Source organism: Oncorhynchus tshawytscha, unplaced genomic scaffold, assembly GCF_018296145.1.
Source record: "Oncorhynchus tshawytscha isolate Ot180627B unplaced genomic scaffold, Otsh_v2.0 Un_contig_6536_pilon_pilon, whole genome shotgun sequence".
Taxonomy (NCBI): domain Eukaryota; kingdom Metazoa; phylum Chordata; class Actinopteri; order Salmoniformes; family Salmonidae; genus Oncorhynchus; species Oncorhynchus tshawytscha.
The window spans coordinates 107,683-120,504 of NW_024609200.1; the positions used below are offsets into that span (position 1 = coordinate 107,683).

At 45.0% G+C, this 12,822-nt stretch overlaps 1 protein-coding gene across 1 annotated transcript in view; it reads left to right on the top strand.

Moving 5' to 3' along the window:
- The window catches only part of LOC121838826 (probable JmjC domain-containing histone demethylation protein 2C), a 98,976-nt gene extending 88,462 nt beyond the window's left edge, over window positions 1-10,514 (top strand). The window contains 5 exon segments of the mRNA XM_042314453.1: window positions 466-688; window positions 2,566-2,777; window positions 2,902-3,453; window positions 7,825-7,993; window positions 10,363-10,514. Of these exon segments, the coding sequence (XP_042170387.1) occupies window positions 466-688; window positions 2,566-2,777; window positions 2,902-3,453; window positions 7,825-7,993; window positions 10,363-10,457 (1,251 nt within the window). The 3' untranslated portion in view covers window positions 10,458-10,514.
- The last annotated feature ends 2,308 nt before the right edge of the window (window positions 10,515-12,822 follow it).

The following is a 12,822-nucleotide window of genomic DNA, read 5'->3' on the forward strand; positions in this document are numbered from 1 at the left end:
AATATAAGCTAGTTAGAGCTCTGTCTGTTAGCTCAGTAATGTAGACTAGTTAGAGCTCTGTCTGTTAGCTCAGTAATGTAGACTAGTTAGAGCTCTGACTGTTAGCTCAGTAATGTAGACTAGTTAGAGCTCTGTCTGTTAGCTCAGTAATGTAGACTAGTTAGAGCTCTGTCTGTTAGCTCAGTAATGTAGACTAGTTAGAGCTCGGTGTAGTCTGTTGAACAGTGTGTCTGTGATGTGTTGTTGTTGACCTGTGTAGTCTGTGATGTGTTGTTGTTGACCTGTGTAGTCTGTGATGTGTTGTTGTTGACCTGTGTAGTCTGTGATGTGTTGTTGTCTGTGATGTGTTGTTGTTGACCTGTGTAGTCTGTGATGTGTTGTTGTTGACCTGTGTAGTCTGTGATGTGTTGTTGTTGACCTGTGTAGTCTGTGATGTGTTGTTGTTGACCTGTCTCTCCTGGTCAGGTTCTCCAGAACGTGTTAAACCACAGCAACAAGATCTCTCTATGTAACGTGAAGACAGAGCCTGGGCAGCTGAACCCCATCCAGGGTAAAGCTGAGACTAACGGAGGCTCCAGCCCTGCCTCAGACCCCTCCTCTGACTCCAAACCGACTCCCCCGGAGTCCCAGAGCCCTCTCCACTTCCTGGCTGACCTGACTGAACAGAAGTCTCGGGAAGACAAGAAAGGTACATCACGGTAGCGCACTCTGTCTGCTGGTCAATCTGACTGTTAGCCCGGCCCGCTGAGAACTTTGCTCTAAGTGTGTGTCTAGTTTGTGTTCTTGTCAGGCTGCCAGCAGCGTTCCAACCCTCCTGTTTAGGGTTCAGTATGACTGTAGTTCTACAGCAGCGTTCCAACCCTCCTGTTTAGGGTTCAGTATGACTGTAGTTCTACAGCAGCATTCCAACCCTCCTGTTTAGGGTTCAGTATGACTGTAGTTATACAGCAGCATTCCAACCCTCCTGTTTAGGGTTCAGTATGACTGTAGTTCTACAGCAGCATTCCAACCCTCCTGTTTAGGGTTCAGTATGACTGTAGTTATACAGCAGCGTTCCAACCCTCCTGTTTAGGGTTCAGTATGACTGTAGTTCTACAGCAGCGTTCCAACCCTCCTGTTTAGGGTTCAGTATGACAGTAGTTATACAGCAGCGTTCCAACCCTCCTGTTTAGGGCTCAGTAGTTATACAGCAGCGTTCCAACCCTCCTGTTTAGGGTTCAGTATGACTGTAGTTATACAGCAGCATTCCAACCCTCCTGTGTAGGGTTCAGTATGACTGTAGTTATACAGCAGCATTCCAACCCTCCTGTTTAGGGTTCAGTATGACTGTAGTTATACAACAGCGTTCCAACCCTCCTGTTTAGGGCTCAGTAGTTATACAGCAGCGTTCCAACCCTCCTGTTTAGGGTTCAGTATGACTGTAGTTCTACAGCAGCATTCCAACCCTCCTGTTTAGGGTTCAGTATGACTCCAGAGGTTAGTTGTTAGTGGTGTGATTAATGGGTGATGTAGTTCTACAGCAGCGTTCCAACCCTCCTGTTTAGGGTTCAGTATGACTGTAGTTCTACAGCAGCGTTCCAACCCTCCTGTTTAGGGTTCAGTATGACTGTAGTTATACAGCAGCATTCCAACCCTCCTGTTTAGGGTTCAGTATGACTGTAGTTCTACAGCAGCGTTCCAACCCTCCTGTTTAGGGTTCAGTATGACTGTAGTTCTACAGCAGCGTTCCAACCCTCCTGTTTGGGTTCAGTGATGATAAATACCAGATATCTCAGAGGTTAGTTGTTTGGGTGATAATGATATGATAAATACCAGATATCTCACAGCAGCGTTAGTTGTTACTGGTGTGATAATGGTGATGATAAATACCAGATATCTCTAGAGGTTAGTTGTTAGTGGTGTGATAATGATGATGATAAATACCAGATATCTCCAGAGGTTAGTTGTTACTGGTGTGATAATGGTGATGATAAATACCAGATATCTCTAGAGGTTAGTTGTTAGTGGTGTGATAATGATGATGATAAATACCAGATATCTCCAGAGGTTAGTTGTTAGTGGTGTGATAATGGTGATGATAAATACCAGATATCTCCAGAGGTTAGTTGTTACTGGTGTGATAATGATGATGATAAATACCAGATATCTCCAGAGGTTAGTTGTTACTGGTGTGATGATGATGATGATGATAAATACCAGATATCTCTAAAGGTTAGTTGTTACTGGTGTGATGATGATAAATTCCAGATATCTCCAGAGGTTAGTTGTTACTGGTGTGATGATGATGATGATGATAAATACCAGATATCTCCAGAGGTTAGTTGTTACTGGTGTGATGATGATAAATACCAGATATCTCCAGAGGTTAGTTGTTACTGGTGTGATGATGATGATGATGATAAATACCAGATATCTCAAAGGTTAGTTGTTACTGGTGTGTGATGATAAATTCCAGATATCTCCAGAGGTTAGTTGTTATGATGATGATAAATACCAGATATCTCCAGAGGTTAGTTGTTACTGGTGTGATGATGATGTAACTGATATGTATTGTCTCTGGTGTAGAAAACAAGGAGTCTCCTCTGGGTAAGGTGGGCAAGGAGGAGAAGGTCAGTAGCCTGGAGTCTCTCCACTGTAGAGCGTCTAGTCTGGTGTCTAACATCACAGAACAGGGCTCTACTCTAAGAGACCTCCTGACGACCACCGCTGGTAAACTACGTCTGGGCTCTACTGATGCTGGCATGGCCTTCGCTCCTGTATACTCCACCGCAGCACAGGTACGTGGCTGGGACAGAGAGACACACACCCAGTCCACCATTATCTTGCTGTATGGAGGGAATAACACAGTATTATTTCAACATACTGATTCACATGTTCTGATGCTGTATCTCTGCTCTCCAGATGGGGAAGAGTGGCCGTAGCATGCCCAACATCCTGGATGACATCATCGCGTCCGTGGTGGAGAACAAAATCCCTGCCAGCCGAGGAGCCAAGCTGAGTCTGAAGCTGGAGGCCACCACCACCACTACAGAGGACAGGGAGGTGAAGACGGAGAGGATCGAGAGGAAGAAGCAGCCTGGGACTGGGACAGGTCCTAACCCTGGGACAGGTCCTAACCCTGGGACAGGTCCTAACCCTGGGACGGGGACAGGTCCTAACCCTGGGACGGGGACAGGTCCTAACCCTGGGACGGGGACAGGTCCTAACCCTGGGACGGGGACAGGTCCTAACCCTGGGACGGGGACAGGTCCTAAGCCTGGGACGGGGACAGGTCCTAAGCCTGGGACGGGGACAGAAGAGCTTCCTGAACCCAAGCCTCAGCTAGAGAAGGCCCTGCAGCTCCATGCTGACATCCCCCACTGCTGGTTGTATGATCGCAGACTGCTCTGGCTGAAAGACCATCGACACCCTGGCAACTGGAAGCTGTTCAGAGAGTGTTGGAGACAGGGACAGGTCAGTCAGTCTCTAGTTCCTCCCTTCAGATGTTTCCTCACTCACTAGCTTCATCTCCAGTGCTTTTAGTTGGTGGAGAAGTGGAGATACAGTCCACGGTGAATATTTGGGTCCTACTGCACCACTGTGTGCAATATTCGTTGTTGCTTTGTCTCTGACCGGACTGTAGAGAGAGCGGCGGTGGAGACCACCGGGCTGTAGAGAGAGAGCGGTGGAGACCACCGGGCTGTAGAGAGAGCAGCGGTGGAGACCACCGGGCTGTAGAGAGAGCGGTGGAGACCACCGGGCTGTAGAGAGAGAGCGGTGGAGACCACCGGGCTGTAGAGAGAGAGCGGTGGAGACCACCGGACTGTAGAGAGAGCGAGCGGTGGAGACCACCGGACTGTAGACCAGGGACTGCGGCGGTGGAGACCACCGGACTGTAGAGAGAGCAGCGGTGGAGACCACCGGACTGTAGAGAGAGCGGCGGTGGAGACCACCGGACTGTAGAGAGAGCAGCGGTGGAGACCACCGGACTGTAGAGAGCGGCGGTGGAGACCACCGGGCTGTAGAGAGGCGGTGGTGGAGACCACCGGGCTGTAGAGAGAGCGGCGGTGGAGACCACCGGCGGCGGTGGTGGAGACCACCGGACTGTAGAGAGAGCAGCGGTGGAGACCACCGGGCTGTAGAGAGAGCGGTGGGACCACCGGCTGTAGAGACCACGGTAGAGACCACCTGGCTGAGAGCGGCAGACCACCTGTCCTAGTATCACTGATAGTATCACGGACTCTGGCTAGTATCACTGCTCTGGATAGTATCACTGATAGTACCACGGACTCTGGCTAGTATCACTGCTCTGGATAGTATCACTGCTCTGGATAGTATCACTGCTCTGATAGTATCACTGCTCTGGATAGTATCACCTGCTCTGATAGTATCACTGCTCTGATAGTATCACTGCTCTGATAGTATCACTGCTCTGATAGTATCACTGCTCTGGATAGTATCACTGTTCTGGATAGTATCACTGCTCTGATAGTATCACTAGTATCACTGCTCTGATAGTATCTGGCTAGTATCACTGCTCTGATAGTATCACTGCTCTGGATAGTATCACTGTTCTGGATAGTATCACTGCTCTGATAGTATCACTGCTCTGGATAGTATCACTGCTCTGATAGTATCACTGCTCTGGATAGTATCACTGCTCTGGATAGTATCACTGCTCTGGATAGTATCACTGCTCTGATAGTATCACTGCTCTGGATAGTATCACTACTCTGATAGTATCACTGCTCTGGATAGTATCACTGCTCTGGATAGTATCACTGCTCTGGATAGTATCACTGCTCTGGATAGTATCACTGCTCTGGATAGTATCACTGTTAGTATCACTGCTCTGGATAGTATCACTGCTCTGATAGTATCACTGCTCTGATAGTATCACTACTCTGGATAGTATCACTGCTCTGGATAGTATCACTGTTAGTATCACTGCTCTGGATAGTATCACTGCTCTGGATAGTATCACTGCTCTGCTAGTATCACTACTCTGATAGTATCACTGCTCTGATAGTATCACTGCTCTGATAGTATCAGTGCCTTCTGATAGTATCACTAGTATCCCTTGAAGTATCGACCTTTGCCACATTTCAGGCTTCTGATAAAGATATAAAACTGATAGTATCACTACTAGTATCACTGCTCTGGATAGTATCACTGCTCTGATAGTATCACTGCTCTGGATAGTATCACTACTCTGATAGTATCACTGCTCTGGCTAGTATCACTGCTCTGATAGTATCACTGCTCTGGATAGTATCACTACTCTGGATAGTATCACTACTCTGGATAGTATCACTACTCTGGCTAGTATCACTGCTCTGATGGTATCACTGCTCTGGATAGTATCACTGCCTGGATAGTATCACTACTCTGGCTAGTATCACTGCTCTGGCTAGTATCACTACTCTGATAGTATCACTGCTCTGATGGTATCACTGCTCTGGATAGTATCACTGCTCTGATAGTATCACTGCTCTGGATAGTATCACTACTCTGATAGTATCACTGCTCTGGCTAGTATCACTGCTGGATAGTATCACTGCTCTGATAGTATCACTGCTCTGGATAGTATCACTGCTCTGATAGTATCACTGCTCTGATAGTATCACTGCTCTGATAGTATCACTGCTCTGGATAGTATCACTGCTCTGGATAGTATCACTGCTCTGGATAGTATCACTGCTCTGATAGTATCACTGCTCTGGATAGTATCACTGCTCTGGATAGTATCACTGCTCTGGATAGTATCACTACTCTGATAGTATCACTACTCTGATAGTATCACTGCTCTGGCTAGTATCACTACTCTGGCTAGTATCACTGCTCTGATGGTATCACTGCTCTGGCTAGTATCACTGCTCTGATAGTATCACTGCTCTGGCTAGTATCACTACTCTGGCTAGTATGACTGCTCTGATGGTATCACTGCTCTGGCTAGTATCACTGCTCTGGCTAGTATCACTGCTCTGGATAGTATCACTGCCTGGATAGTATCACTGCTCTGGATAGTATCACTGCTCTGGATAGTATCACTGCTCTGGATAGTATCACTGCCCTGGATAGTATCACTGCTCTGGATAGTATCACTGCCTGGATAGTATCACTGCTCTGGATAGTATCACTGCCCTGGCTAGTATCACTGCCCTGGATAGTATCACTGCTCTGGATAGTATCACTGCTCTGGATAGTATCACTGCCCTGGCTAGTATCACTGCCCTGGATAGTATCACTACTCTGGATAGTATCACTGCTCTGGATAGTATCACTACTCTGTGTAAAGCTCTGACGGAGGCTGTGAGGCCAACACTGCTCAGACGGAGGCTGTGAGGCCGACATGTAAAGCTCTGATGGAGGCTGTGAGGCCTGATGGTAGCTCACTGGAGGCTGTGAGGCCACATGTGGAAAGCTCTGATGGAGGCTGTGATAGTATCACTGCTCAGATGGAGGCTGTGAGGCCGACATGTAAAGCTCTGATGGAGGCTGTGAGGCCGACACGTAAAGCTCAGACGGAGGCTGTGAGGCCGACATGTAAGCTCTGATGGAGGCTGTGAGGCCGACACGTAAAAGCTTATTAACTGTTATGGGCAGGTGGGACGGTAGCGTCCCACCTGGCCAATATCCGGTGAAATTTCAGATCGTGAAATTCAAACTACAGAATTATAAATATTTAACTTTCAGAAAATCACAAGTGCAATACATCAAAATAAAGCTTAACCTCTTGTTAATCCAGCCGCCGTGTCAGATTTCAAAAGGCTTTACGGCGAAAGCACACCAAGCGATTATCTGAGGACAGCGCCCCGCATACAACAGCATGAAAACCATATTTCAACCAGACAGGTGCGCCACGAAAGTCAGAAATAGTGGTATAATTAATGCCTTACCTTTGAAGATCTTCTTCTGTTGGCACTCCAAAAGGTCCCAGTTACATCACAAATGGTCCTTTTGTTCTGTAATTTCTTTCTTTATATCCATAAAAACTCAGTTTATCTGGCGCGCTTCAGTCAATAGTCCACCCAGTTTCCCTCCATCAAAATGCATAGCATACAAAATGAATCCCAAACATTACTAATACACTTTTCCAAACAAGTCAACAACGTTTACAATCAAACCTTAGGTACCCTAATATGTAAATAAACTATAACATTTAAGACGGAGAATCGTTATTGTCTTTACCGGAGAAAAATACCAAAATACCAAAGAAAGCTCTCTCTCTTTCACACGCTTGGAAACACTACAGCCAAAATGGGAGCCGCATAGAAAAACTAGTATTTCTGGCTCATTTTTCCCAAAAACAGCCTGAAACTCTGTCTAAAGACTGTTGAGATCTAGTGGAAGCCCTAGGAACTGCGAACTGAGAGGATATCGCCTTATCCTAAAAGTGACAGCCATTGAGAACAGTGGTAAGCTGAACTTTTTTGGGGGGGATGGTTTGTCCTCGGGGTTTCGCCTGCCATATCAGTGCTGTTATACTCACAGACATAATTTGAACAGTTTTAGAAACTTTAGAGTGTTTTCTATCCAAATCTACCAATTATATGCATATCCTAGATTCCGGGCATGAGAAAAAGGCAGTTTACTTTGGGCACACTTTTTATCAGGACGTGAAAATACTGCTAGTATATACTGGCTGGTATCACTGCCCTGGATAGTATCACTACTCTGGATAGTATCACTGCTAGTATCACTACCCAAGAGAGGTTAAAGAGCAGTGATAGTAGCAAGAGCAGTCTGCGGGCTTCTTCTTTTTCTCATTTTATAAAAAATGTAATCCTGATGTGTGACAATTTCAGCGTTATAACAACTCCTGTACTGTCTTGTCTTCTCCAGCCTGTCCTGGTGACTGGGCTCCATAAGCCTCTGAATGCAGCTCTGTGGAAGGCAGACAGCTTCAACCTGGAGTTTGCTGACCATCAGGGAGACCTGCTGAACTGTAAAGATGGACTTGTCTCGAACTCTGGAATCAACGAGTTCTGGGACGGCTTCGAGGACCTCACCAGTGAGTAGCCTTCATCACTTATCAGGTTATTGATCCAGGACCTCACCAGTGAGTAGTCTTCATCATTTATCAGGTTATTGATCCAGGACCTCACCAGTGAGTAGCCTTCATCACTTATCTGGTTATTGATCCAGGACCTCACCAGTGAGTAGTCTTCATCATTTATCAGGTTATTGATCCAGGACCTCACCAGTGAGTAGTCTTCATCATTTATCAGGTTATTGATCCAGGACCTCACCAGTGAGTAGCCTTCATCACTTATCAGGTTATTGGTCCAGGACCTCACCAGTGAGTAGTCTTCATCATTTATCAGGTTATTGATAATGATAGTATAGAGTATTTATATTATTAGTAATTGATGATATACACTGAGTATTCAAAACATTAAGTAGCTCTGTCCACTCTATTATCAGGTGTTCTTAATGTTTTTATATTATTAGTAATTGTGTCTACCCGGAGTATACCAAACACTAAGTGTCTACCCGGAGTATACTAAGTGTCTACCCGGAGTATACCAAGCACTAAGTGTCTACCCGGAGTATACCAAACACTAAGTGTCTACCGGAGTATACCAAACACTAAGTGTCTACCGGAGTATACCAAACACTAAGTGTCTACCGGAGTATACCAAACACTAAGTGTCTACCCGGAGTATACCAAACACTAAGTGTCTACCCGGGAGTATACCAAACACTAAGTGTCTACCCGGAGTATACCAAACACTAAGTGTCTACCCGGAGTATACCAAACACTAAGTGTACCCTACCAAACACTAAGTGTCTACCCGGAGTATACCAAACACTAAGTGTCTACCGGGTATGTCTAAGTGTGGACCCGGAGTATACCAAACACTAAGTGTGTACCAAACACTAAGTGACCCGGAGTATACCAAACATTAGGATCACCTTCCTAATATTGAGTTGAACCCCCTTTTGCCCTCAGAACAGTCTCAGTTCGTCGGGTCATGAACTCTACAAGGTGTCAAGCCTTCCACAGGGATGCTGGCCCATGTTGACTCTACAAGGTGTCGAAAGCGTTCCACAGGGATGCTGGTCCATGTTGAATCCAATGCTTCCCACAGTTGTCAAGTTGGCCTGATGTCCTCTGGGTAGTGGACCATTCTTGATATACAGTGCATTTACACATTTTGTTACGTTAGATTTATTCTAAACTGGATTAAAAATTCTGTACACAATACCCCATAATGACAAAGTGAAAACAGGTTTTTAGAAAATTTTGCTAATTTAAAAAACAAACAAAACTTATTTACGTAAGTATTCAGACCCTTTGCTATGTGACTCGAAATTGAGCTCAGGTGCATCCTGTTTCCATTGAACATCCTTGATGTTTTTACCACAGTACATGTGGTAAATTCAATTGATTGGACATGATTTGGCAAGGCACACACACCTGTCTATATAAGGTCCCACAGTTGACAGTGCATGTCAGAGCAAAAACCAAGCCATGAGGTGGAAGGTATTGTCCGTGAGCGCCGAGACAGGATTGTTTGAGGCACATATCTGGGGAAGGGTACCAAAACATTTCTGCAGCATTGAAGGTCCCAAGAACACAGTGGCCTTGGAACCACCAAGACGCTTCCTAGAGCTGGCTGCCCGGCCAAACTGAGCAATGGGGAGAAGGGCCTTGGTCAGGAGGTGACCAAGAACCCGATGGTCACTCTGACAGAGCTCCAGAGTTCCTCCGTAGAGATGGGAGAAGCTTCCAGAAGGACAACCATCTCTGCAGCACTTCACCAATCAGGCCTTTATGGTAGAATGGCCAGATGGAAGCCACTCCTCATTAAAAAGGCACATGACAGTCTGCTTGGAGTTTGCAAAAGGCACCTCGAGGACTTTCAGACCATGACAAACAAGATTCCCTGGTCTGGTGGAACCAAAGGTGAAATCCTTGGCCTGAATGCCAAGGGTCACGTCTGGAGAAAACATGGCACCATCCCTACGGTGAAGCATGGTGGTGGCAGCATCATGCTGTGGGGATGACGCCCACATCATAGCTAAGAGTGTGTGACAGCTCATTGCTCACTCTGACACACTGAGTTCTGCCTTCAAGGTATTATTTCATCCATCTCAAGGCATCGAGGGAAAAGTTGAACTTGGACAATTATGTGATGAGAACCTGATGGTTAACAGTATCAAACGCCTTCCTTAGGTCCAGAAAACACAGCCCCAACAACGCCCCTTTGTCCATCTTGGACTTGACATTTTCCTGAAGAAAGCAGTGTATGTTGTTGTATATTAGTTATAATACCAATGCATTGATTATGTCAATGTTTACAGGAAAGCATCTTTCCTATCTATACTCTTACTAAAGTCTCTGTGTTGTCCCTGTGTTCGCTCCCCCACTCTCAGAGAGACCCAAGTCTAAAGACGGAGACACCGTGGTGTACAGGCTGAAGGACTGGCCATCAGGAGAGGAGTTCATGGCCCTGATGCCTTCCAGGTAGGCCTAGGCCAACTCATCATAGCCAAGCATACAGTCATAGTCATGGGGATTCTCCACAGTCTACTGGTTTGTCTGGGCAGTAGGTCCAGTAGATCCAGCAATATAACACTGTCTAGTAGATCCAGTAGATCCAGCAATATAACACTGTCTAGTAGGTCCAGTAGATCCAGCAATATAACACTGTCTAGTAGGTCCAGTAGATCCAGCTATATCACACTGTCTAGTAGATCCAGCTTTATAACACTGTCTAGTAGGTCCAGTAGATCCAGCTATATAACACTGTCCAGTAGATCCAGCTATATCACACTGTCTAGTAGATCCAGCTTTATAACACTGTCTAGTAGGTCCAGTAGATCCAGCTATATAACACTGTCTAGTAGGTCCAGTAGATCCAGCAATATAACACTGTCTAGTAGATCCAGCTTTATAACACTGTATAGTAGGTCCAGTAGATCCAGCAATATAACACTGTCTAGTAGATCCAGCTATAATATACGGTCTAGTAGATCCAGCTATATAACACTGTCTAGTAGATCCAGCTATATAACACTGTCTAGTAGATCCAGCTTTATAACACTGTCTAGTAGATCCAGCAATATAACACTGTCTAGTAGATCCAGCAATATAACACTGTCTAGTAGATCCAGCAATATAACACTGTCTAGTAGATCCAGCAATATAACACTGTCTAGATAGCTTTATATCACTGTCAATATAACACTGTCTAGTAGATCCAGTAGATGCCAGCAGCTATATAACACTGTCTAGTAGATCCAGTAGATCCAGCTATATAACACTGTCTAGTAGATCCAGTAGATCCAGTAGCAGCTATATAACACTGTCTAGTAGATCCAGTAGATCCAGCTATATAACACTGTCTAGTAGATCCAGTAGATCAGCTATATAAGACTGTCTAGTAGATCCAGTAGATCCAGCTATATAACACTGTCTAGTAGCTATATCACACCAGTTCCAGCTATAAAACACTGTCTAGTAGATCAGTAGATCACAGCTATATAACAGTCTAGTAGATCCATATATAACACTGTCTAGTAGATCCAGCTATATAACACTGCCTAGTAGATCCAGCTATATAACACTGTCTAGTAGATGTCTAGTAGGTCCAGCTATATAACATTGTCTAGTAGATCCAGCTATAATACACTGTCTAGTAGATCCAGTAGATCCAGCTATATAACACTGTCTAGTAGATCCAGCTGTATAAGATCCAGTAGGTCCAGTTATATAACACTGTCTAGTAGATCCAGTAGATCCAGCTATATAAACTGTCTGTCTAGTAGGTCCAGTAGATCCAGCTATATAACCCTGTCTAGTAGATCCAGCTATATCACACTGTCTAGTAGATCCAGCTATATCACACTGTCTAGTAGATCCAGCTATATCACACTGTCTAGTAGATCCAGCTATATCACACTGTCTAGTAGATCCAGCTATATCACACTGTCTAGTAGATCCAGCTATATAACACTATCACACTTGTCTAGTAGATCCAGCTATATAACACTGTCTAGTAGTCCAGTAGGTCCAGCTATATAACACTGTCTAGTAGATCCAGCTATATCACACTGTCTAGTAGATCCAGCTATATAACACTGTCTAGTAGATCCAGCTATATCCTAGTAGATCCAGCTATATAACACTGTCTAGTAGATCCAGCTATATAACACGGTCTAGTAGATCCCAGCTATATAACACTGTCTAGTAGATCCAGCTATATAACACTGTCTAGTAGATCCAGCTATATAACACGGTCTAGTAGATCCAGTCGATCCCAGCTATATAACACTGTCTAGTAGATCAGCCACTGTCTAGTAGTTGATCCAGCTATATAACACTGTCTAGTAGATCAGCTATATAACCCTGTCTAGTAGGTCCAGCTATATAACACTGTCTAGTAGATCCAGCTATATCACACTGTCTAGTAGATCCCAGCTATATAACACGGTCTAGTTGACTGTCTAGTAGATCCAGCTAGTATATATAACACTGTCTAGTAGGTCCAGTAGATCAGCAGTAGGCTATATCCAGCTATATATACCACTGTCTAGTAGAGCCAGCTATATAACACGGTCTAGTTGATCCAGTAGATCAGCTATATAACACTGTCTGGTAGCTATATCAGTAGATCAGCTATATCACACTGTCTAGTAGATCCCAGCAGCACTATATCCACTGTATCTGTCTAGTAGATCCAGCTATATCACACTGTCTAGTAGATCCAGCTATATAACACTGTCTCCAGTAGATCCAGCTATATATAGTAGATCCAGCTATATCACACTGTCTAGTAGATCAGCTATATCACACTGTCTAGTAGATCCAGCTATATAACACTGTCTAGTAGA